Consider the following 27,989-nt stretch of genomic DNA (forward strand, 5'->3'; position numbering starts at 1 on the left):
AACAACTTCCTTGCTGAACTCCTTCAAATATTGTGTTAGTGTACCTACAAGAACTGAGGCATGAACAAAAGGGAGGTCATGCCAAATATTAATTTGACTTAGATTTCTCTTCTTCATTCACTTTGCATTTTGATAATTGATAACAATAAACTCTTAACACTTGTAGTTTTGAAAGCAATCTTACTTTGCAGCATTTTTCCACACCTGTCTAATACATTTGCACATTACTTCATGTGAAAAATCAGTATCATCCTACTCAGTAAGTGTAAATGAATGGATGGCTTACTTTCTTTTATGTACCAATTTTCAGTATCATTTGAAAAAGTTGGAAGGCCGCCGCTTAGATTATGATTATAAGAAGAAGAGACAAGGAAAGATTCCAGATGAAGAAATTCGACTAGCGGTGGAAAAGTTTGATGAATCTAAAGAACTGGCAGAACGAAGCATGTTTAATTTTCTAGAAAATGATGTAAGTATGGAAAGTGATGTGGGAAATGCAGTAAAATACTCATAAGTTACTTTACATATTTACTTCCCATAAGTATTTTCTGCCTTGTGCTAAATGATAAAAAAAACTGTACACATTTGGTATCTTCGTACTCGTACTAACATGTAGCATCATATTGCCATGTCCATTTTACCATATAGTGACCATGGTAAACTTGGAATTTTTTTCCCATTTTCCAGTACACTATATGGTAAAATGAATGGTGTCATTCAAAAGTACAACTCGTCCTTTAAAAAACAAACCCTCATATGGCCCATGAGCCGCACCATGCCTGCCGCTGCCAGACATCACGGATGTGGATAGCAGTGAATTAATTAGTGGAAGAGAGAGGAGCAGGCTCCTTCTTCCACCAATTAGGATGTACGATTGAGACTGCAGCATTGGGGGAATGGGAGTGAGGAAAGTATGTGTTTTTATTTTTTTGGTATATGGATGTGTGCATGTATATAGGGGGCTGTGTGGGATCTCATACCATATGTAGGGGGTAATATGGGGGCTTATAGTGTATTTAAGGGCTTTGTGGGGGCTTGTGCTGTGTGTAGGGAACTAGGTGGAGTCTCATACTGTATATAGGGAGCTATGTGGAGGCTCATACTGTATGTAGGGTTCTATGTGAGGCTCATTGTATATAGGTGACTCACTATATATAGGAGGACTGTGTGGTGGTTCATACTGTATATAGGGGGCTATGTGAGAGCTCATCCTGTATATAGGGGGCTTTGTGGGGGTCTCTTACTGTATGTAGGGTTCTGTGTGAGGCTCATACTGTATACAGTGGACTCACTATATATAGGGGGACTGTGTGGTGGTTCGTACTGTATACAGGGAGCTATATGAGCGCTCATCCTGTATATAAGGGGCTTTTTGGGGTCTTACTGTATGTAGGGTTCTATGTGACGCTCATACTGTATATATAGAGGTTAAATTGTTTGATTCAGCTCACCATACCAATCTGGATATCTGGAAATTCAGTTCAGGGCAGTGCACGGAACAAAGGCAGGCTTATGCGTCAACAATGAACATGAAGCTCCAGCAACAACATCCTTGGACAAATGGGAAAATTAAAATTCCATTTATTCAATTCATATTAAAATCAGGTTCCAAAAATGTACAGAGGAGAAAAGCCTCATGTCGGACATTATGCGTTTCGAAACAAAATCAAATATCCTTAAGCCTGCTTTACACGGTACGACCGATTGTGCGATTTCACAATCGATCGTACCCGCCCCCGTCCTTTTTGCGTCACGGGCAAATCGCTGCCCGTGTCGCACAAAGGTAGTAACCCCCGTCACACATACTTACCTCTCGTGCGACCTCGCTGTGGGCGGCGAACGTCCACTTCCTGGAGTGGGAGGGACGTTCGGCGTCACAGCGACGTCACACGGCCGCCGGCCAATAGAAGCGGAGGGGCGGAGATGAGCAGGATGTAAACATCCCGCCCACCTCCTTCCTTCCACATAGAGACGGCGGCGGCCGCGGGAGGCAGGTGAGCTGCTCATCGTTCCCGTGGTGTCACACGGAGCGACGTGTGCTACCAGGGCTGTGGAGTCGGAGTCGGAGTCGTGGAGTCGGAGTCGGAGTCGGAGCTCATTTTGGTGGAGTCGGAGTCGGAGTCGGAGTCGGTATAAAATGCACCGACTCCGACTCCTAAAATATATAATAAATTGGGGACAGGAGTGCAATGCAGAATGTGCTGAATATTTTACTAAATAATAACATTTAGTATAATGCTTATATTTAAGTGAAAAATTTATTGTAGTACAATGTGAACATCAGACATTTAATTGTTTTTATGATACAATAATCAAGATATTTGGATAGAACATAAAATATTTATTGGAATACAACTTTAGAACACAAAAAACTAATAAATTGTAAATATGTAAAATATATATATATATATATATATATATATATATATGTATATATACAGTGTATATACACACACAAGATATATATGTAATCTACTGTATATTACATAGTGTATTACATATTTACAATTTATTACAGTTTTTTGTGTTCTAAAGTTGTATTCCAATAAATATATTTTATGTTCTATCCAAATATCTTGATTATTGTATCATAAAAATTATTAAATGTCTGATGTTCACATACACATATTCATGTACTACAATAAATTTTTCACCTAACTATAAGCAATATATGTAGGAGTCGGAGTCGGAGTCGGAGCCGGAGTCGGAGTCGGAGCCGGAGTCGGAGTCGGTGCAAGAGAATTTGAGGAGTCGGAGTCGGAGTCGAAGGTTTGGCTTACCGACTCCACAGCCCTGTGTGCTACCACGGAAACGATGGTCAACTAAAGTAACCGATATTATGGAACCTAACGAGCAGTACCCGACTCACGATTTGTGAGCGATACTGTGTCGCTAGGAGGTGTCACACAGGCCGGCATCGCCAGCGATGCCGGATGTGCGTCACAAAAACCGTGACCCCGACGATCTATCGCACGATAGATTGCCTGGTGTAAAGCAGGCTTAAGTCATGGAAACCCTCGTGTTTTGATACACAGCCAATATAACACACTACAGCTGTCTGCTTTATCTGCGCTAGGTATCAAAATACGAGGGACCCTGCATCATTTTTTTAATTATTTATTTATTTTTTACACTCCACTCCGGGACCCAGACAACTTGTGTTAGGGCAACCAGTCACAGATACCGGCAGTCTAACTGCAACCAATCACAGATGCGGTCACAGAATGTGGGCGTGGGGAAGCAGTGCATATTCATAAGGTTTAATTAGCAGTCCCAGAAGCAGGGTGACTGCCGTGCGAAAACTAGGTGAGTAAATTGTCCTGCTTTAATCCCCATTTTGCTTCCTTTTGCAACACTCTGGCCCTTAATAACACCATTTTACAGCTCACCAGTTTGAGTTCCTATAGACTTATATGGGGTTCGGTCCCAAACCAGACTTTTAAGTCCAGCCGGATTTCCTGAACATCTGTGGGTTCACCCATTTCTAGTAATTACCTTTACCTCTACTGCATATACTGCTTTCTGTGTGTACTACATGTACTGTACTTCTTTGTCTGGGCCTTTTTACTTTATACATCAGGGAGTCTCTAGATTGTTTTTACTATACGATGAGTTGTCTTCGACAATGTTGCCAACATAATTTTTTTTCCCAAAAACATAAAAAAAATAAATAAATCATAGACTTAAATTACAATGAGTATGAGTGTCCTGGAACAAATCATGGACCACTGTACTGACAAAATAGAAGCAGAAATGGGTATATATAGCATACAGAAGTAGCTGTTAGTAATACGGCTTAAGTGAGAAAGGTGTTTATTTGTGAATAAATCACTTACTTCCATTATTAGTACAATCACATGCTGACATACTGCAAACATTCTGTCAGGCGGAAAGGAGGAATTAAGTGACTATTCTGGGTGTTGAGGACATAATTGCTTCCTTGGATGTGATAATAAATATGTACTTATGTGCTGTGCACAATACATAAGTCATCATCATGTGTAACACGTCATTATATACATGAAATCATGATCTGTCCTCTCGTGTTATTATCGTTACTACCACAGATGTTCAGCGTTTTATTTTAGATGCTATCCTCTCGGTGGTGGCTACTGTGTGACACGGCTGCTGTAAATCGCGGTATTCTCATCACTTTAGAGCTTGTCACAGCTGCCATTTGTTCTCATACAGCACGGTGTGAGAGCCGGCAGTGGCTGCTGTTCCAGCCCTTGGCTGGGACACTGAGTTGGGGAACGTCGTGGGACCTCCATGTGGATTACGGCGGAACTTCAAGGCTTTTTTTTTTTTAAAATAAATTGGTGAATAAGGATGAGTCGTGGGGTGTTTTATTAAATAAAATATGTTTTTGTGTTCTTTTTTCCATTTACATGTACTGGGTTAGTAATGGGAGTTTCTGATAGTAATGGGTGGGTGTCTAACACCAGTGCTTGATGCTAGCTGTCAATTTACATCTGCAATCAACCCCATAAACCAGTACCCCGATTACTACCATACCAGGGTAGTTGGGAAGAGATGAGTACAATGCCAGATTTTGTGTATTTAATTGCTGCACCCCTTCTGGGTGACTGCAGGTTGTTATTTTTAGGCTGGGAAGGGCCAAATAATTATCGACCTTTCCACCTTAATAATACCAGGCGCCAGCTCTCTGCTGTACCTTGGCTAGTTATGAAAATGGGGGGATCCCGCACATTAAAACAAAGAAAAAAAACCCAAAAAAACCAGCTTGGGATTCCCTCTATTTTGATAACCAGCCAAGGTACAATTCAACTGAGGGTTGCAACCCACAGCTGCTACTTTACCTGTCCTGGTTAGGAAAATTAGGGGGAACTATGCATCATTTTTTTCCCTGTAATTATTTATTAATTAATAACTTTCTGATCGCCCATTAGGACCCTGACTGATTCTGAGAATGGGACTCTATCTTTGTCAACACTTGGCTATGTCCAGAAGCCTGTCCAGTACGTCTACATTTCTGCTGAGCACTTGAGAGGACCATTCTTGGGATTGGTAGGGATCTCAGAAATAAGACCCCCAGTGATTAGCTAATTATCACCTATCTCAATGTTCTCTAATATGTAGATATCGATGACATATTTTGAAGATAGTTAATTAATATCAGATATTTTGGGGTCTGATAACTGGTATCCTCCCTAATTGTAATACTGAAGCTAAACTATTGAAGTGAATGGGAGCTGAGCCTTAATACTTGAGAACAGCTACCACACAGTGTTTGGAGCCATAGTATTCCAGCCTCATATTCGGTTCACATCCACTTGCCGCTAGCACTGATATCAGCTGAGCATCAGGGTGCCAGAGGTCAGACCCCCCCCAGTCTTTCCTAAGCATCAGTCACCAATATTGTGGTCACAGTCAACCTACTTAATAAACCTGAAGTGATACATTATAGAATTATCCGTATTTTATGCCTTTTGTTATAATTGCCACTTTCACACACTGGAGAATTCCTCAGATGATCGGGCAGGGAAGCTGCATGATAATTGCTCATCTACTACACTGCGTTCTTCCTTATATACTAGAAGCACCAAGTAACGGCAGAAGTGACCTGGTTTACCAAACAGACATATATATATATATATATATATATATATATATATATAGGGGCTATATGAAGAACACCGCCTGCTTGTCTGATAATGAGTGAATTAGATTATACATGCATCAATACTATTGACCTACATCCATAGCAATGAGCCTATTGGGGGATGCTAACCTTTATCACAGGAATCTAAAATTAATCTAATACCTTCATTGATATTCTGCAGGAATAATATTGGATCTGATTTCACTCTGTACAATAACATGGTGAGTGGATTCACATGTGCGGTAATTTTATGCTTTAGACTAATTTGCCACTAAATTTGCATGTCTTGAATGCAGATTTTGATGTGAAGTTGCCATGGAAATGCAGCACAATTACCAAGGGTTAAATCTGTAGCCATTCTATGCAATTTTTCTTTGATAATCCAAATTAAAATGGAAGACATGCATATTGTAACGGAATTGTCAGGCCCCGATATGGCAGCTGGTGGGAATGTTACCTAAAGTTGAAAACGGACTGTCGATTTGTGATTTGTGTACAGTTGATAATGCCCGGAGCGAGAGCTGCTCCCCGCCTAAGGCCTGTTTCAGATGTCAGTGATTCTGGTACGTATATGACATTTTTTTTATATACCAGAATCACGCACATACAAAGACCCATTATAATCAATAGGTCTGCGCACACATCACTGATTTTTCACTGACCATGTCTCCGTGCGGTGTACACGCATGTCCGTGTTCTCCACACGGAGACATGTCCTTTTTTTTCTGGCATCACTGATGTCCCACGGCCCACACAGTGGTGTGATCCGTGAAACAAGTACCAGAAAAACATGGACATTGAAAATAAGAAGCATTTTTAACTCCTCTTCTCCGGCGCTGCTTGTCTCCTGGCTTCAGCTGCCTCTGCTTCAGAGCCGGCTCATTACTGCATGCATGTTCATGTATGCAGGAACAGCCGACCCGGAAGTAGCTGCAGCGGGGCGGAAACACAGCAGAGACGAAGAGTTCAGCACCATGGACAGCAGAAGCGGGGACAGGTGAGTTTATCTCCATGTGCAATCATGTATTACGGAGTGCAGATCACGGATTGCACATGGACAACCCACGTGAATCACGGCACACGGAGGGATATATGTGTTTTTAACATGTCAAGTGAAAAACGCCTGTGTTTTTCACTGACGTTTGAAACAGGCCTAAGACTGTAAAAAAATCAAACCAGTCCCATTCAAACTGGACCTGATTGGCACCATGTGTAGCTCCATGTTCTTGTCTGCCGCACGGCCATTGTATTGATCTTTCTGGGGCACGCTGCAAGTTTTGCAGTGCAGGAAGTCTATCCATGACGAGCACAAGCACTTTGGATACAATCAGTCTGTTTGCAAAACGGACCGAAAACATCTTGTCTGAACGAGCCCTTAAAATAATTTTGCAGCGCACTTTGACTCAAAGGGGACATGTGACGCCGGCATGATCTATTATGTTTCCCCAAAGCGTGATGTACTGTGAACTGAATTAGTTCATCTGTATGCATAATTCAGTTCTCAGTGCTCCTCTCCAATTGTTAAATGCATCCCCCAGAATTGGCAGACACATTATTATTCATTAAAAAAAGAAAAAAAATAGTGGGATAGAAGTAGCAGTCTAGATAGAAATCCAATATGCAGAGCACTAGTTACTGTAATTATACAGCTGGCCACTGTTCAGAAACAAACCTTTTTTTCTGGTGAAATGATTAATATATGGCTCTTGCACTCTAATGACTGTGTGCAAGACTTACAGGGTATCTGTCCCCAGGTTTTTACTAATGTAGGGGCAGAGACCCTCATTCCAGGGATGTATCACTTTATTTTATCTTAGATCTACCAACTCTCTAAATGCGGGGCTCAATAAAAAAACAAACACCCACACCACTTATTGGCAGCTTTCTGTGCACACTGTGCATAGGTAGAAAGCTGTTAGTCAGTAATGGGGTCATGAATATATAGAGCTCATGAATGTGGAGGACAACATGCAGAAGGTTTACTACTCCTTTAATGATAATCTCCTGCAGATAAAACAGTGATTTTATTAAAACTACAGAAAGCAGCCCAGCAACTCACACAGAATAAGGGTTTCTGCCCCTACATTAGGCTACTCTCAGATTAGGAAGCAAAAATCTGCTGACTGATTCCATATTAAGTGTAGAATGGGATCCAAACAGATAGATCAAGAAAAGCTGCCCTAAAGCTTTGGCTCTAACCAGCTCCAGCCCAGAACTAGAATATGGGAAACTTCAGGCTACAGCCATTTGGTGAAATAGAGGTTAGAGCTTTACATTGCGACATATGACCGTCTGCGACACTTTCACAAATGTTTCCTGTTGCTGGTAACAGATTGCAGGAGTATCACTTGCCATAAACTCCATAAACTTCAATGTAAGTCGCATAAGTCTTGTCTGAAATTTGGCTGTTTTGGTTTTTATTTTTTGTTTTGTTTTGTTTTTTTTGTTTTGTTTTTTTTTTTTTTACAGTAAAATTGAGTTAGTCTGCCAGAGAGTCACAGACAAGTTTCACAAATAGTATTGGTCCCGTGACACATCGTTGTTTAGCCTCAGCCCTAAATGTTCTCTATTGTAATGTAAAGCAGTAGACAGGAAATTGTCCATTTACTTCCACTTGAAATTTACCAAGGATAAAAACTATTTTATGCTGCCCTCTAGTGGTAATTCATAAAACTGCTAAAATATATGCTTTTGTGAGGTTATGTAAACTGTTTCTGTCACATAAAGTGATGACATTATCTGTAAAACTGACAATAACAAATATGACGTGTCCACAGTTTTGGCACCCTGGGGACATTAGAGATTTTAATAAATATGGTAGAAGACCAAGCAGCATGCATTGTATCTTTAGCAGATTAAATGGAATATGTCATTTGTTTTTGTACTAGAATACTAATGTTATCACTAAATAGGACTTAAGCTGGTGTCACACACAGTGACAACGACAACGACGTCGCTGCTACGTCACCATTTTCTGTGACGTTGCAGCGACGTCGCTGTCGCTGTGTGTGACATCCAGCAACGACCTGGCCCCTGCTGTGAGGTCGCCGGTCGTTGCTGAATGTCCAGCTTCATTTTTTGGTCGTCACTCTCCCGCTGTGACACACACATCGCTGTGTGTGACAGCGAGAGAGCGACGAAATGAAGCGAGCAGAGGGAGCAGGAGCCGGCGTCTGGCAGCTGCGGTAAGCTGTAACCAGCGTAAACATCGGGTAACCAAGGGAAGACCTTTCCCTGGTTACCCGATATTTACCTTCGTTACCAGCCTCCGCTCTCGCTGCCAGCGCCGGCTCCTGCTCTGTGCACATGTGGCTGCAGTACACATCGGGTAATTAACCCTATGTGTACTGTAGCTAGGAGAGCAAGGAGCCAGCGCTAAGCAGTGTGCGCGGCTCCCTGCTCTCTGCACTGTGACATGTAGCTGCAGTACACATCGGGTTCATTAACCCGATGTGTACTGTACCTAGGAGAGCAAGGATCCAGCGCTAAGCGCGGCTCCCTGCTCTCTGCACATGTAGCACAGCGACGTTATGATCGCTGCTGCGTCGCTGTGTTTGACAGCTAAGCAGCGATCATAACAGCGACTTACAAGGTCGCTGTTACGTCACAGAAAATGGTGACGTAACAGCGACGTCGTTGTCGCTGTCGCTTAGTGTGAACCCAGCTTAAAGGAGACCTTTCAGGATCAGTACATTTTATAGCTGTACGTTATGCTGTTATCTTGTTGTAAGCTCCTGTAGAATTCATTGTGATGTAGTAGCTAGTCAAGCATATGTAAATACAAATTGCATATTCACTGCTCAGAGGTGTCAGGGAGTATGGGTGGGGTGCAAATTCAGTTCAGATTTACTATCACTGATGGCAGCACTGGAAGGTTGAAGGGGGAGCAGTGAATATGCAGTTTGTATTTACATATGCTTGACTAGCTACTACCTCACACTGAATTCTATGGCGATAACAACAAGATAACAGGATAACATACAGCTATAAAAGTTACCGATCCTGAAAGGTCTCATTAAGCCCTATTTAGTGACATTATTATTCTACGATAAAATCACCTGACAGATTCCCTTTAAGGCCTCATGCAAAGATCCGTTTTTCACTTACGTGTTTTATCTGTGTTTTTCACGGAGAGAACATGTACCCATTAATGTCTAGAGTGTTGTTCACAAGTACGTTTTTTTTGGAGTGTGTCATCAAAATATCACGCATACAAGTGAGTTTTTGAGAATCACGGACAGCACACCGATACCACTCGGTATAAATGAGTACAACCCAACAGATTTCTCAAAAAATCCTTGGGGCCCAATACATTAAGATATGCTGGAGTCAGGTGCTCCTTATTCATGAAGATTGGCATTTGCCTTTGTGTGCACTCCAGTGCCTGTTGGGTAAGATTTGTGGTGTAATGATTGCCACCACTCGTCATGACCGCAGCTCTGCCCAATTTGTTGGAGCTGAGTGTAAATAACAAGTCACAAAGGTTTGGCACAACTTGAAGCTGAGGTAACATTTCGTGACACTTCAAAGCTTTATATGACTGATTTCTGGAGTGATAGCTTCCATGAGTCGGGTCCATAGTTTGTATTCAGGATCTTCTGAAAACATAATTATATAAAAATGTGCGCCATTGACTGCAAACAAGATTTGTTATTTTGCACACGCACAAAAAGTAATTTTCCTACCATTCATTTTGATGACCCTTCTATATCACAATAGCCAGCATGTCCCCATTGTAGGTGGAAAACCAACCAAAAAAAGATGCATGCCTGAATACCACTAAAGCGCTATGAGATTTTCAAAACAAAGAGGCTGGACCACCAGAGTCTCTCCTTAATGGGAACTGTACTGGGCGCTCGTACCTGCGGATGTATCCGATGGTACGAGCGCATGTTTCCCGCAGCTGCCCGCCGGCATCCGCAGCTATTTTTATCTGCTAGATTACAGCAGAATAGCTGCGGGAAACATGCAGAGATTCATGCGGCCTACCTGCGGACGTCCCGGCCTCCTATCTCCATAGCGGAGGGCCGGGACATCCGCAGGTAATTCCGTATGAATAATTGACATGCAATTATACATGCGGATGCCTACATCCGCAGCAAGGTCGGCAGCCGCACTTTCCGCAGCGTGGACACAGCACTCCCCATGTCCCATGAGTGACTGTACATGCTATAACCTGCGGATTTATCTGGAAAATCCAGAAAAATCTGCAGGTTTTCTGCAGCAAAATCCCCAGAAACAAGGTCCCGTGGGCACATAGCCTAAGCAACTTTGTAATATATTAGATTAGATAACTGCAGAAGATGCAGATTTCTCTAAAGGCCCTGTCACACACACAAATATAATTTGCGGCAGATCTGTGGTTGCAGTGAAATTGTGGACAATAAGTGCCAGGTTTGTGGCTGTGTACAAATGGAACAATATGTCCATGATTTCACTGCAACCACAGATCTGCCAAAGATTTATCTCTGTGTGTGAAGGGGCCTTAAGGGGTACTTTGCACACTATGACATCGCAGGTGCGATGTCGGTGGGGTCAAATTGAAAGTGACGCACATCCGGCATCGCAGGCGACATCGTAGTGTGTAAAGCCTAGATGATACGATTAACGAGCGCAAAAGCATCGTAATCGTATCATCGGTGTAGTGTCGGCGTAATCCATAATTACGCTGACGCGATGGTCCGATGTTATTCCTCGCTCCAGCAGCAGCACACATCGCTGTGTGTGAAGCCGCAGGAGCGAGGAATATCTCCTACCGGCGTCACCGCGGCTCCCGTAGGATATGCAGAAGGGAGAAGGTGGGCGGGATGTTTACATCCCGCTTATCTCCGCCCCTCCGCTCCTATTGGCTGCCTGCCGTGTGACGTCGCAGTGACGCCGTACGACCCGCCCCCTTAATAAGGAGGCGGGTCGCCGGCCAGAGCGACGTCCCAGGACAGGTGAGTCCATGTGAAGCTGCCGTAGCGATAATGTTCGCTACGGCAGCTATCACAAGGATATCGCAGCTGCGACGAGGGGCGGAGACTATCGCGCTCGGCATCGTAGCATCGGCTTGCGATGTCGCAGCGTGCAATGCCCGCCTAAGTCTGAGCTACAGATTACCCCAATAAGTTTAAGAAATAAATAGGAAATGAATATTCAGAGCCTTTTAAATGAGCATTTGTCATTTTCTGCAGAATTTAGACTGGAAATGTCATGTTACTAATCTGCGCCCTCCTCTTCCAGATAGAGCAGGTGAGCCAGCTGGCAGTATTCATAGATGCGGCACTAGACTACCACAGACAATGCACACAGATCATGGAAGAACTCCACAGCAGGTTACATAACAGGTGAGATCAGCCAATGTTTTGGTTCCTTATGAGTAGCTCTCCACACTGTTTTTGTATACTGATCTTATTAATTTTCTCTATGATAAAATGCTGTAATTTATCCATTGTGATAAGATTGTAGGAAACCATCTTGTCAGCCGCACGTACCGTCACCTAAGGAGCAAGATGACATCACAGCATGAAAATTACAACACCCCTTCCAAAAATCTGATTTCTAAAAAGTAGATTAATGACAAACTTCTATTGAGACCAGATTCACATGTGTACTTTTTTGGCAGGTATTTGATGCCGTATTTTGATTTTTTTAAAGGGAACCGGTCACCAGATTTGGTGACTTTGATCTGTGGCCGCCACTAGTGAGCTCTTAGGCTGGTTTCAGACGTCCATGTTTCAGGTACGTGTAACATCCGTTTCTAACACGGATGCCACACGTACCCATGTTATTGTATGCTGTTATTCACATGTCCGTGTTTTCACACAGACCGTGTCACCCGCGTGGCCCCGCACGCACACACGCAAACATCAGTTTTTTCTCCGGCAGCATGGGTGTCACACGGACCGCACACTGGTGTGATCCGTGTGACATCAGTGTGACACATACTGGAGAAAACACAGGTCTTTTTAATAAAAATATTTTCTATATTTACCTGTATCCAGCGGTGCTGCCTCCGGCTCTGCTGCCTCCCGCTCCTGACCCCCGCTCATTATACTCACTGAATATTCAGTACCCTGTGGAGCTGGAAGCTGGATCATCGCTGGGGACTTCAGTGTTGGGGACCACATCGCTGGGTGAGTATACAGCAGAGTGTGAGTGTGTGTGTTTATGTGTAGGTATGTGTAGTGAGAACCTGGAAGCCGGAACATCTCGGTGACAGCATCGGTGACTCATCACAATTCCCAATGAACTCTGATGAACCCCTTGAAGCTGCAGTGCGGGTGTCGTGGAGGTCATCAGGATGTCATCAGAGTTCATTGGGAACTCCAATGACCTGGATGTCACTGTGCTTGCAGAATACCCACCTGTCCCCGCAATGCTGTCCTCGGCGGTGCTGCACCCAACGCTGTCCCCACGATGCTCCGGCTTCCAGGTCCTGAGTGCGATGAATAATCAATGAATATAATGATCGGGAGTCAGGAGCGAGAAGCAGCAGAGCCGAAGAAAGCAGGTAAATATGGAAAATCTTTTTATTTCACAGACCCGTGTTTTCTCCGGTACCTGTCATATGTATGCAAACACGGATGTCTTGTGACACAAGTATGACCATAAATATGCGTGTGACTTGTACCTGATTAAACACGGATGTCTGAAACCGGCCTTATATACAGTATTTTGGAATACTGTATATCAGAGCACAGGCCACTCCGTATAACGTAAAAAAAACCACTTTTATAATACTCACCTAGGGGAAGTTTCCTGTCCAATAGGTGTCAGTGCTCTCCGGTCCAGCGCCTGCTCTCTGCTGCCATCTGCGTCCTCCTATCCAGCCCATGCCGCCATTGCGGTCCTGCACAGGCGCACTTTGATCTGCTCTGCTGAGGGCAGATCAAAGTATTGTAATGTGCAGGCTTGAGGAAATGTGAAAAACCACCCACGTATGTGCACTACAATACTTTGATCTGCCTTTAGCAGGGCAGATCAAAATGCGCCTGCACAGGACCTCAATGTCAGCTGGTGTGGATGACAAAAGACACGCCATGCACACGGGCTCAGAAGAAGGACGAAGATCGCCGCAGAGAGGAGGCACCGGACTGGAGAGCAGTGACACCCATCGGACCGGACCATCCCCTAGGTGAGTATTATAAAAGTGTTTTTTACATTCTGCACAGCAGCCTGAGCTCTTATATACAGTATTCTGGAATACTGTATATAAGAGCTCACTGATGATAGTGACCGCATCTCATATGGGAAAAACCTGGTGATAGGCTCCCTTTAAGCCAGGAATGGATCAAAATCTTCCATGTCTATTTTCTTTATCTACTCCTTGGTTTGGCTAAAAATATTGGATCCAGGTTAACAGCATTACATACAAAAACAGAGATACTGGATGGATTGTAAATTGTGGTGCTTTCTGTTTCGACCGAATAAATTAGGCACCACCATGGGCTTGGACCTGTTTGATGGGTCACAAAGTGCCAGGACCAGTATGTTGACTGTGTCTACCCCAATACCGCCTTCAGTCACCCTATGTATGTACTGGAGAAAATGCTTTTGTATAAGATCAGAAGCGCCCAGAGGAACAGTAGATTTTCATTGGTGCCATATTCAAAACCTTTAACACATTACAAACACCGCAATCCACATGTGGCCCAGGTCTTACAAATGTGCTCCTGTATTAATCTCCATTCCAAGACGCTGGGGAAAAAAAATGCACAACTGGAGGAAATAAATCTTTTTAATACTTCAGAATAAAACTTACATTACAAAAACAATTTCCCAAAATGTATTTCCCAGAGGGGTGTGGCAGCTATAAGTCCCCTTACTGGCAGCCAAACTGGCTTGCAAAGTCTCCTTAAGGAGAATAGTGTTCCCCCGTGGTCCCCACATAGCTTCTCATGAGCCGGATCAGACACCCCATACTTTGTACTGACGAGGGGCAAGCACCCTGAAACACCGTGTCTGCAAATTGGGATTCTGATCTGGCATATATATCCTGAGTCATATTGCAAAGGATTGTTAAAAATCCACTTTTGACCTTTAGGATCGCTACTGCCAATAGGTGGCGCTGCACTAGAATTTGTCTCCTTTCCTGGAGAGAGAATTTGAATATTTCCCAGAGAAGCATTGCAGCTATAAGTCCCCTTACTTGGCAGCCAGACTGGCTTGCAAAGTCTCCTGAAGACCCGCAACACACATCCGTGTAATTTGTACGTGTGCAGTACGTATTTGCACGTACCGGAGACACGTACACACGGAGACCCATGTTAATCAATGGTAGATGGCACACAAACGTAAAATCACACAGAACGTGTGTCCGTGAGGTAAGTACGTGTGTGCGCTTTTCTACACGGACAACATGTCCGTTTTTGCCCGGCAGCACGCAGGCATGGACCCGCTTTAGTCTATGGGTCTGTGCCTGAACGTACCGCACACGGAGTATGTCCGTGTTCAGCACGTTTCATGCGTGTGCGCTTTTACACTAGCAATCTTATTTTTATTTTTTTTTTTAATTAAATTCAGTATACTTACCTTTTTTTCTGCTGTTCTCAGTCATACTTACATTGGCGCTCGTTTTTTTTCTTCCCTCGGCTCATACCGCTCCCCGATCACCAGCACGGCGAGGAACAGCTGTGCAGAGAATATGCGGCAACAATTACTTTGAATATGCCGGCCGCTCATTAATCAATCTCGTATTCCCTGCTTTCCCCACCCACCGGCGCCTATGATTGGTTGCAGTCAGACACGCCCCCCACGCTGAGTGACAGCTGTCTCACTGCACCCAATCACAGCAGCCGGTGGGCGTGTCTATACTGTGCAGGAAAATAAATAAATAATTTAAAAAAACGTTATGGGGAGCCCCCCAGCCTAACAATATCAGTCAGCAGCCACCCAGAATTGCCGCATACATTAGATGCGACAGTTCTGGGACTGTACCCGGCTCGTCCCGATTTGCCCTGGTGCGTTGGCAAATCATGGTAATAAGGAGTTATTGGCAGCCCATAGCTGCCAATAAGTCCTAGATTAATCATGTCAGGCGTCTCCCCAAGATTCCTTCCATGATTAATCTGTAAATTATAGTAAATAAACACACACACCCGAAAAAATCCTTTATTAGAAATAAAAAACACAAACATATACCCTGGTTCACCACTTTAATAAGCCCGAAAAAGCCCTCCATGTCCGGCGTACTCCAGGATGGTCCAGCGTCGCTTCCAGCTCTGCTGCATGGAGGTTACCAGAGCTGCAGCAGACACCGCCGCTCCTGTCACCTCCACGCAGCTAATGAAGGCAATAGCGCGATCAGCTGTATTCAGCGTTGGCCGCGAGTAACCTCAGTGACAGCTCAGCTGATCGCGCTATTGCCTTCATTAGCTGCGTGGAGGTGACAGGAGTGGCGGTGTCTGCTGCAGCTCCGGTCACCTCCATGCAGCAGAGCTGGAAGCGACGCTGGACCATCCTGGAGTACGCCGGACATGGAGGGCTTTTTCGGGCTTATTAAAGTGGTGAACCAGGGTATATGTTTGTGTTTTTTTTATTTCTAATAAAGGATTTTTCCGGGTGTGTTTATTTACTGTAATTTACAGATTAATCATGGAAGGAATCTCGGGGAGACGCCTGACATGATTAATCTAGGACTTATTGGCAGCTATGGGCTGCCAATAACTCCTTATTACCCCGATTTGCCAACGCACCAGGGCAAATCGGGAAGAGCCGGGTACAGTCCCAGAACGGTCGCATCTAATGTATGCGGCAATTCTGGGCGGCTGTTAGCTGATATTGTTAGGCTGGGAGGCTCCCCATAACGTGGGGCTCCCCATCCTGAGAATACCAGCCTTCAGCCGTATGGCTTTATCTGGCTGGTATTAAAATGGGGGGGACCGCACGCCGTTTTTTTTAATTATTTATTTATTTTACTGCACAGTATAGACACGCCCACCGGCTGCTGTGATTGGGTGCAGTGAGACAGCTGTCACTCAGCGTGGGGGGCGTGTCTGACTGCAACCAATCATAGGCGCCGGTGGGTGGGGAAAGCAGGGAATACGAGATTGATTAATGAGCGGCCTGCATATTTATAGTAATTGTTGCCGCGTATTCTCTGCACAGCTGTTCCTCGCCGCGCTGGTGATCGGGGAGCGGCGAGTATGAGAGAGGGCTACTAACTTCAGTCACTCGGGGTATTAGCGGTCACTGGTGAATCCTTCACAGGTGACCGCTAATCAGTACGCGGCACACAGACAGAGCCGTGGCATGACAATGAAGTCGGGTGAAGTTCACCCTAGTTCATTCTCATCGCGCAACTCTGTCTGCTGTCAGCCGACATGTATCAACGACATTGTGCAACACACAAACGGACATTCCACATGGACATTCCACGTACACATACACGGGCATTTTACACACAAACACGGACATTTTACACGTACACACGGCTCGCATACGCCATCACACGGATGCCATACGTACCGGAGAAACGCCCCAAAAAAACGGAACATGGACCCGAAAAACGGATAGTGTCACACGGACGTTTTTTTTGCGGAAGTGTGTTTTAGGCCTAAAGAGAATAGTGTTCCCCCCGTGGTCCCCACATAGCTTCTCATGAGCCGGATCAGACACCCCATACTTTGCACTGACGAGGAGAAAGCACCCCGAAACACCATGTCTGCAAATTGGGATTCTGATCTGGCATAAATCCTAAAGGGTGCTTTACACGCTGCGACATCACTAGCGATCTCTTTAGCGATGTGACACGCCAGGTCGCAGATGCGATCTGCCTAGATCACACATGTGACCGGCGCTATCAACCGACCTATGTGCGATCCGGCAGATCGCATCTGCGATCTGCTGTGTCACATCGCTAACGAGATCGCTAGCGGTGTCGCAGCGTGTAAAGCACCCTTTAGTCATACGCAAAGGATTGTTAAAAATCCACTTTTGACTTTTAGGATCGCTACTTCCAATAGGTGGCGCTGCGCTAGAGTTTGTCTCCTTTCCTGGAGAGACAATTTGATTACAAAAACAAAACATTACAACGATGTGCATACAGAATGTTCCCGCAATATATTCCTGGGGACACCAATCATTATCAGAACCCCAGGTCTCCTGCTTCTCCAAATTTGTATTCTGTAGTGAAGCATGTACACGGCTGTTTCCACAACTCCCACAGATTGGTATAAAGCAGCAATGTACGAGCATTTTAAGCAGATTATGTGTGAAACATTTACCTTTTGTTCTCAGAATGAATTCCGCATCCAGTCGCCCTAAACGGGAACATCAGTCAAGATCGATAATGTCAGTTCTAGACTGTGATGAAAGGCTACAACTAAATGGGATCTCCAGCGGTTCATCCACAAAGTTATCAGGTACAGGTGACCTTCTTTGTTCTTTCCATTTGAGGTTATGTTCCCACAATGAAAATAAATAATCAAAAACTCAATGTGCAAAAAAACCCTAAAACACAGCATCCTACAGTTTCAGCAAAGTATCGTAGGTTTATAGAAATCCGTAGCATGTCAGTTTCACTCACGAGTACAAAGTGGCTCCGATATGTGCTCTAACATATAGCGCTCTGTCTCAGGAGCGGTGTTCCTTCAGACTGCATGCAGCCTGTCTTCATACGCAAGAAGAGCCACCCTTAAACAATAGATATTTTAAAGTGCAAGATACTACGAGACACATTCAAAGGTTTTATGAAGATCATATTGTAATACATCAGCGCTGCATAAAGGAATATTTGGAAAGTAGTTTTAATGTTATGTCTGATAGGAATAAATACCTTACACCTACAGATATATTTTTTTTTTTTATTTTTTTTTTTAACAAGCACCACTCTAGTTGATTTTTTCATTATTTCACCACTGGCTCTGTCTTCATCTATTTTGTATCACTCCCGATTTGTGATCGGTCAGCAGCTTCAGTGTTCCATAGAGCCGGAGGTCACATCTAAAAAAAAAAGGCTATGAGAGCCTCATTCTGTCTCCCATAGAGAAGCATTGAGAGCTTGTGATGTAACTTCTGACTTCCAGCCAGTCAGAAAATACAGTCACAAGAGCAGTGTTTCTCAACTCCAGTCCTCAAGACCAACCAACAGATCATGTTTTTAGGTTTTCCTCAATATTAGACAGGGAATAATTCCATCACCTGTGCAACATTAAGGAAATCCGAGAAACCTGATTGAGGAAAACCTGAAAACATGATCTGTTGGTGGGTCTTGAGGACTGGAGTTGAGCAACACTGCACAAGAGGATGCCGCGGGACTGGAGCTGCACCGAAACAAGGTGAAGACGCTGGAAGGCAAATATAAGGCAGGGGGCAGGGGACTTAGATTTAGTCAATGTGCGCACGGTACAGTTTTTGATGCAGGTTTTTTTTTTTTTTACCTAAATCTGCATGTCTATCTTTATCCCAGCAAATTCTATGAGAAATCAGAAATACTGTGTACACGATGCTTCAGTTTTCCTTGCAGTTTTTAGTGCAGAAAAGCAGCATTTTTTTTTTAACGCTTCCAGCCATTGAATGCACAAAAACACATGCGTTTTTTGGCCACAAGGTGCGTATTTTTCTGCAGAAAATTTCTGCAGTCTGCTCCTATACCTTTGAAGCACCACTCCGGCTCTGGAAAAGAAACAAAAAACAAAAAAAAAAACAAAAAACCAACAGCTGAATTGGTGCTGTAAATGACACAAAGTGATGCGGCATGTATAACATTGCAGAAAAGTGTTAATTGATACAAGTTCAAAACCTTCTGCATTGTGATATCTATCTTGCTTGATGGTTTAAAAAAATGCTTTCTCTATAGCGTAGATCAAACACTGATAACATTAAATAAAAAAAAAAATCTGCTGAATATTTTGTGGGTCCTCCTTGGGGTTAATATTGTTTCTAGGACAAACAAACCATGCTGCTTCACAGGAGCCAAAGTGGCAAGTGGACCCACTACCAGATGCTAAACAGCTTCCTTCACTTTCTTTTTTTGCAGCTATTGCATTACAAAAGGGCTGTCTTCGCAGTGTCCTCTTTTGTGTCCACCCATTAATAGTTTGATCAGTATGCTGAAATATTGCTTTAAAAACTAGTATTACCTAACAGAGTTCTAACAGGACAGACGGGCGTGCGTGCGTGCGTGCGTGGGTGGGGGGGTTTAGTCAAACACAGAGCACCATGCTCTGTACTTGCAATGAGCAGCTGGATGCTTGGACAGGCTCAACTCGTGTATAAAGCATAATGGAAGTCATTGGGCAACTAGCATTTTTCCGTAAGCTTGATTTCGGTCATACTTGGTACACGAATCGAGCACGTTCCAGCGTCCGACATTGTCATTTCAAGTACCAAGCATAGTAGTGCTTGCTCATCACTAGTCCACATTCACCACAGAAACCTATTGGCACACAGAGATCACATGCTCTCTAGCGAAGTAAAGGGAACCAATCACCAGGATTTTTGTATATAACCTAAAGCCAGTGCAGTATAGCTACTGGTACAATGGTTGAGTCTAGAATGTTGGGCCTCCTAAGGGGTTAGTGGGCATGGCCAGCTTGGTTGGTGGGGGTGGCAATGTTTCTTCCTGTCCACTATAATCATTCAAGAGAAGGTAGGGGGGGGGGGGGGGCTTTCCCCCATCTGCACCTCCCCAATCTGGGGGTCTTACCCTCAGACCCCTGCTTCTTTTATAATCAACTCCATGCCCACTTGGACTTAGAAAAGAAATGTTTAATCCGTCTGGAAACATCAGGCTGCATTTTGACCAATCACATGACACATTACATCACATGACAAATTAAATTATACCTGTCAGGAGCCCGTACATTCTAGCATCTACCCTGGCACTATCAGGCTAATTCTCTACATACCTGTAGTGGTCACCTCGGATGATTACGATTTCAAAACCTAAAAGTTTATAAAATTGGTAGCTTCTTGAGTGACAGCACCTGAGGATCCGATAACTATGAATACCCCCCCCCCCAGATATTATCCCCTTATTATACAATCAATTTAACTTTTCACTAGTAGGACCTGTGTGAGGTCATGCCCATGTGACCAGAAGGGTCAGGGCCTCAGCCAACAGGAAAATGTTGCTTCTTGGTTATCAGCTTTGTTGGCTGAGGCCCTACCCCTTCTGGTCACATGGGTATGACCTCACACAGGTCCTGCTAGTGAAAAGTGATTAGTGTGTATAATACTTAGAATTAGCATAACAGGGGGAGGGGTTAACACTGCATCCCCCCCCGATATTATCTGATCCTCAGCTGCTGTCACTCAAGAAGATGCCGATTTTATAAACTTTACTTTCTTGGATTTCAAAAGACTATATTATGTACCGGTAATGGGATTTTCCTGAGTCGACGACAGCACCCACGAGAGAGGGATCCGCCCCCTTCAGGACAGGAAACCTACAGATAAAAAGGGGCGGTCCCCCTCCCTCATCAGTTGGTTGCAGAGACCGGGAGAGGAACTGCCAAAGAATTAGTAAATAACACAGACCAATCCCAGGACATCGAAGCGTGAGAAAAAACAAAGAAAGGGCAGGGGTGTAAAGGGTGCTATCGTCGACTCAGGAAAATCCCATTACCGGTACGTAATATAGTCTTTTCCTTTCGTCACGACAGCACCCATGAGAGACTTAGAGAGAAAACACACTGAGGGGGGGGATAACCACGGGAAGAGCCAAGCTGCCAAACGGAAGGTTAGTGGAAGAACCAAAGGCCAGCCGGCAGAGCCCGGAAAAGCTGAAGAAGACCAAGGCACAGTCTCACAAAATCGTCGAGGAGACATCCGCCACAGCCACCAAGTAGGAGGCCACCTCGCAGGAGAACGATCCGTCACCGAGGAGGACAGGAGAACAGGGTGCACCACAGACGCGAGGGAAACCGTAGCCCACAGCCGTCGGGGCAAAGGACGGCACGACACCAGAGGAGCACAGCCGGAACCCTGAAAGACAAAAAACAACAAACGCATCCAGCCGCCAAGCGACCCAGGGAAGGGGGGGGGGGGGGGGGACAGCGCCCCCCCAAGCAAGGACGCGAAAGGAAGGAAGGGAGAAAGAGCACATGACAGAGAGGGGCAAGAAGGGCGCAAAGGGTAGGGCGCCCAACCCCAGAGCAAGACCCCAGGGAGGAGAGCCGGTAGACGGACCGGCTGGCAGCGGCCCCCAGCCGGAAGGAAGCGCACAACCCCTCAGAACCCGCAAGACGGGATGGAAACAGGGCGCCCAGGGCAGAAACAGTCACCCGGAGGGGACCGACCGAGAGACCCATAACCCTTCCTGATAGGAGAACGGCAGAACCGAGGACTGTCACAAACCACCGGGGGGGTCACTCAGAAATCCCCCGCGCTGGCTACCAGTACGTCACAATCGGGGGGTAACAAGTGGGGTCACCCCTCCTTTATACCTCCCGACCGACAGACAGAGCACGTGATGCGCTCTCTAGCGCCCCTCTTATAGTCAGGCCAATTATGGAATTGCCCGACAATAAGCAAGGAGGCCGCTATACTACTTATGCCGATTATTGAAGGGTCCCCGGTGAGAGTAGGGTATATATTCCCCCGACCTCCGCGGGCGGAATATATAAAATCTCCCCGAATCTCACTGGCCTCCCCACAATAATCCTTGGCCCAAACTCGCTGCCACCAACCGCTTCACGGTAACTATTAGCCGAACACACAGACGTGGGATTCAAGATCGAGATAACAGAACAGCCCAAGATTAATTATATAATTTAATCAGCCTAAAGCACACTAGAAACTACAATATATACAATAGGGAATCTACAGAATATACATATGTCAGAGTACAGTTACAGATAAAGCATGGTTTACAAACAGGTATACACAGTTCCAGCAGTTACCTTGTTGCGTCTGGCCACAGGGGGGCGCTGTAGACCAGGTTTCCAGGAACTCCCTCACAGGTCTTTCCCAACCAGGCCCCCGAGCAGAAGAACACTGGAAAATGGCCGAAGTAGGGTTATCAACCTGGGCAGATCCAGGTCCCCTCCTACCTTAGTGACCTCACAGGGAAGCACTGCCACTCCCCCTGCATGGATCAGAATTATCCAGCAAAGGGGATATTGGCCATAACTTTGCCTGGAAGCGTCGTAGGCGGACGCCAATGCTCTCATTGTGACAGTTATGAATTTAGCTACAGAACGAGGGGACTCATGACCTGTCTGCCAGTTCCCCATTGGCTGATATCACGCCTGGGGCATTTCCCAATGTCCTGCTCCCATAAAAAGGGGGTGCCGGCATCGTCCACATGCGGAGACACCATTTTTATGGTTGCCATATTTATCGGAAATATGGCTTGCGAGATATGAACCATTTTTTACTGGAGTCGTTCTGTCTGGCTATTTCCATAGCCTTGCTAATGAGATACAACTCTTGTTACAGGGTGACGGCAGGGAGTCATCCTGGGTCCATTGTCCTCACATCATCTCATCTCCATATCAGAGGAGATGGCTGTTGGAGGTGTAAGTGGGATGTGACACCTTCACAGATGCTGGACATTTGAGAACAAGAAGGGAGGGGGGGCACTGCCAGGGAGTGATGAGAGCAATTATGACTTCTAGTCATAATTCCTCTTCATATCCCAGGATTTACCTCACACCTCCCCCCTTTTGAGGGCGCTAGGGGGCAGCACACTCCGGTGTTCCCCCGTGCGCCCGTCCGCGACCTCTCCTTGTCGGGACAGCCCGTCTGCGTTACCGTGGTCGCGGCCCCTTTTGTGGCGAATGGTGAAGCCGTATTGCTGGAGCGCAAGGCTCCATCGCAACAATCGCCCATTCGTCCCAGAGACGGTGTGCAACCAGCTGAGGGGATTGTGGTCCGTCTCCACGATGAAGTGGCGCCCGTATAGATAGGGTTGCAGACGCTGCAGGGCCCACACTATGGCCAGGCACTCCTTCTCCATTGTAGAATAGGCCACTTCCCTTGGTAACAGCTTCCTGCTCAGGTACAAGACTGGGTGCTCTTGGCTCGCAGAGTCCACCTGGCTGAGCACCGCACCGAGGCCGAAGTCACTGGCGTCGGTCTGTACTACAAACGGCCGCGTGAAGTCGGCTGCCTGTAGCACGGGCGGGCTGGACAGGGCGTCCTTTAGGGCCCGGAAGGCTGTCTCGCAGTCCACTGTCCAATCGACTGCAGAGGGCAGCTTCTTCTTGGTGAGGTCCGTCAAGGGCTTTGCCAGGCTACTATAGCATGGAACAAACCTCCTATAGTACCCAGCGGTCCCCAAGAAGGACATCACCTGCTTCTTGGTCCTGGGGGTGGGCCAGGATGCGATGGCCTCCACTTTCTCAGGCTCGGGCTTCAGCGTTCCCCCACCTACCCGGTGACCGAGGTACTGGACCTCGCTCATGGCCAGCTGACACTTTCCCGGCTTGATGGTCAAACCTGCCCGGTGGATCCGCCTGAGCACCTGTGCTAGATGCTCTAGGTGGTCCTCCCAGGTGGGACTGAAGACGGCAATGTCATCCAGGTACGCGGCCGCGTACCCTTCAAGTCCCTTGAGCAGGGTGTTGACCATCCGCTGGAAAGTGGCAGGGGCATTCCTCATCCCGAATGGCATCACCGTGGACTCGTACAGTCCAAATGGGGTAATAAAGGCAGAGCGTTCCCTGGCCTTGCGAGTCAGGGGGATCTGCCAATATCCCCGGCTCAGGTCCATGATGGTCAGGTACTGAGCCCCGGCCAACTGATCGAGCAGGTCATCGATGCGTGGCATTGGGTACGCATCGGCGACCGTGACAGCATTGAGCCCCCTGTAGTCCACGCAGAACCGAGTGGTTCGGTCCTTCTTAGGGACGAGGACTACAGGCGAGGCCCAAGTGCTGTTGGATGCCTGGATCACCCCCAGCTCCAGCATCTCGTCAATCTCCTGGCGCATGTGTTGCTGCACCTCCAGGGAGACCCGATATGCTGAACGCCGGATCGGGGGATGATCCCCAGTGTCCACGTGATGGACAGCCAAGTCAGTCCTTCCGGGCTGGTTGGTAAACAACCCCCCGGAAGGGGAGGAGGGTGGCCCACAGCTGGGACCATTGGTCTTCCAAGAGCTGGTGGCCAACCTCCACATCCTCAATGGATCCGCCTGCCCTAACCTGGGCTAGCATATCCAAGAGGGTTTCCGCTTCTCCCTCCTCGGGCAGGTTGCACACGGGGAGCGCACATGCCTCCCGCTCATGATGTGCCTTCATCATGTTCACATGGAAGGGCTTCCGCCTTCCACGGGCAGGGTCCAGGGTGACCAGGTACGTTACAGGGTTGAGCTGCTGGTACACGAGGTATGGGCCTTCCCAGGCTGCCTGAAGCTTGTCCTGTGGTACGGGGACCAGTACCCACACCTTTTGACCCACTTGGTAGGTCCTCTCACAAGCGTTCTGGTCGTACCAACGCTTCTGATCGGCCTGGGCTTGAGCCATATTGTCGTGTACCAGTTGCGTCAAGGCCTGCATTTTGTCCCGGAAGCGCATGACATACTCGATAACCGACACTCCAGGGGTGGCCAAATCCCCTTCCCAAGCCTCTTTCACCAGAGCCAGGGGGCCCCGCACACGTCGCCCGTACAGGAGCTCAAACGGTGAGAATCCTGTTGAGGCCTGTGGAACCTCCCGGTAAGCAAATAACAGGTGTGGGAGATACCGCTCCCAGTCACGCCCATGGGAGTCGACCAACATCTTAAGCATCTGCTTTAAGGTGCCATTGAACCGCTCGCACAGGCCATTAGTCTGTGGATGGTACGGGCTGGCCACCAGATGTCGCACCTGGACTTGCTTACAGAGGGCCTCCATCAGCTGGGACATGAATTGGGTCCCCCGGTCAGTGAGCATTTCCTGGGGAAAACCCACTCGGGAGAAAATCTCCAGCAATGCGGTGGCCACCTTGTCAGCCCGAATGGACGACAAGGCCACTGCTTCTGGGTACCGGGTGGCATAGTCCACTACCGTCAGTATGAAGCGTTTCCCGGAGCTGCTGGGGATGGCCAGCGGGCCGACCAGATCCACAGCCACCCTCCTGAAAGGCTCATCGATGATTGGCAGAGATACCAGTGGGGCTTTGGGGCGTGGCCCCGCCTTCCCCACTCTCTGACAGGTTTCACACGAACGGCAGTAGGCAGCCACATCGGCCCCCATTTTTGGCCAGTAGAAATGCTGGTTTAACCTGGCCTTGGTCTTAGCGATCCCTAGGTGTCCGGCCATCGGAATCTCATGTGCGATCCGCAACAACTCCGTCCGGAACGGATAGGGTACCACCAACTGTCGGTCCCTGGGCCACGCCTCCGGTGAACCCTGCTGGACCGTGGCCCGGTACAGCCGTCCTTGGTCCCAGACCACTCGCTCCGGGTCCGAGTCCGAGGGAGGCTGTGCCGCCTGCTCCTTAAGAGCTTTCAGGCTGTCGTCAGCTTCTAACGCTGCCTGAAACCCCTGACTAGATGTGGCCAGAATCGACGAGACTGTCACATCTTCAGTCAGTACCCCGGGACCTGTGTCCTGGCCTCCACCTGACTCGGCTGCCACTTGGTCAGAAGGGGAAGAGCTATCGGACCTCCGGGAGGCCCCTTGGCTTCCAGCACTCCCACTGCGGGTGACAGCGGCCACAGCCGCTGCGACCGTGGGTCGTGCCTGCTCCTCCTCCGTTCCTGACCAAGTCGCCGGTTCAGGCAGACCTACCTGGCTTCCTGACACCCCGGTTGTGGGGGAACCCTGCACCGAGATCTTACCTGGGAGCACTTCCGCTCCTGGACCGGCCCCAATCTCACCTGCCTGTTCCCCTCCTGCAGCAACAGAACCCCGCTGTGAAATCTCTGGGGACCCCACATTTGCTGTGGTAGCCCCCACCCCACACACTGGTCCTCCCCCTGCAGCACCCTGCTCTCTGCTTATCCCTGCAGAGGGCAACAGATCCCAGCTCACAGGCTGGTTACTTGTAGAGGCATGGTCACACCTTTCTCTGACCCCCTCCCCTGTCACAGCTGCAGCTGAGTGTGTGTCTATGGTGTCTATGCAAGCAGAAATATCAGAGTTCACTCCCTCCTCCCTTACATCATTCATAGATAACACATTAACATTGTCCGGAGGCACGTCAGCACTGGCTGAAGGTTCAGCCTTTGGGGCGGGGCCAAACTGGGAGGTTATTTGCCCCAAATCTGTCCCAAGTAGCACGTTTGCAGGGATCCGATCAGTTACCCCCACCTCCCTCACCCCTCGCCCTGCGCCCCAGTCCACATAAATGTCAGCAACAGGCAGCGCCGGGTCAATGCCTCCAATCCCGGAGACAGCGAGGGTTTTTCCAGGGATCAAGTCTTGGGGGGACACCATCTCAGGCCGCACCAGAGTCACCTCCGAGGCGCTGTCTCGCAGTCCTATGGTCACAGACTGGCCGACGGTGACAGGTTGGAAGCTGTCCAGGGACCTACCACCACCCCCACCCACACAATACACCTTGGGCGGCCCTTGGGACGGGGACGGAGCCGGGGTCTTGGGACGCTGAGGGCACATGGCCTTGAAGTGTCCAGGTAGGTTGCACTGGTGGCACCGTCTTGGTTCTGCCACGGGCCTGGAGAGGGGAGTTGAGGGGGACACCCCCTGCAGTCTAGGGGCAGGTGGGGCAGTCGCAGAATTCATCTTACCCCCTCTCCAGGTGCTGCTGGTGGCCGCTCTCCTGGCCTCAGGGGCCCGGTTGTTGGTGTAGTCATCGGCAAGGGCAGCTGTAGCCGTGGACCCCTTTGGCTTCTGGTCTCGGATGAACTGGCGGAGATCCTCAGGGCAGTTCCACAAGAGTTGCTCCGTGATGAACAAGTCCAGGATCTCCGGTCCGGTGGAAAGCTGCAGGCCTTGGGTCCAGTGGTCGGCAGCTCGGGCAAGTGCCCGCCGGTGGTCAGCCCAGGAGTCCTTTGGTCCCTTCTGTAGGCTCCGGAACTTCTTGCGGTAGGACTCCGGGGTGAGGTTGTACTGTTGGATCAGGGCCCGCTTGATGGTGTCGTAGCCCTGATCTGCCTCAGCAGGCAAGTCCCCAAGGACATCCAGGGCCTTACCCCTTAAACGGGGGGTCAGGTATTTGGCCCACTGGTCCTTGTTCAGATGGTGCTGCAAGCAAGTCCGTTCAAAAGCAGTCAAGAAAGAGTCCAAGTCTCCATCCTTCTCCAGCACTGGGAAGTCCTCAACACGGACCTTTGGAAGTTTGGTGTCTTGAAGGTCACGTGTGGCTGATGAGGGCCGGAGCTGAGCTAGCTGCAGCTGGTAGTCACGCTCTGCCTGTCGCTCTCGCTCTTCACGCGCTGCTTGCCGCTCCGCAGCCTCACGCACTGCTTGCCGCTCCGCAGCCTCAGCATCACGCGCTGCCTGCCGCTCTGCCCTGTGCTCTGCCAGGAGTTCCTTGTAGCCCTCCTGGT

General features: G+C 47.5%; 1 protein-coding gene across 1 annotated transcript in view; it reads left to right on the forward strand.

Annotated features, from left to right (window-relative positions):
• SH3GL3 (SH3 domain containing GRB2 like 3, endophilin A3) overlaps positions 1 to 27,989 on the forward strand; it is a 124,120-nt gene that overhangs the window by 89,062 nt on the left and 7,069 nt on the right. The window contains exons 6-8 of the mRNA XM_075342771.1: positions 311 to 469; positions 11,849 to 11,952; positions 17,846 to 17,970. Of these exons, the coding sequence (XP_075198886.1) occupies positions 311 to 469; positions 11,849 to 11,952; positions 17,846 to 17,970 (388 nt within the window). The remainder of the gene's footprint in view (positions 1 to 310; positions 470 to 11,848; positions 11,953 to 17,845; positions 17,971 to 27,989) is intronic.

This window comes from Anomaloglossus baeobatrachus, chromosome 4, assembly GCF_048569485.1.
Source record: "Anomaloglossus baeobatrachus isolate aAnoBae1 chromosome 4, aAnoBae1.hap1, whole genome shotgun sequence".
Classification (NCBI taxonomy): domain Eukaryota; kingdom Metazoa; phylum Chordata; class Amphibia; order Anura; family Aromobatidae; genus Anomaloglossus; species Anomaloglossus baeobatrachus.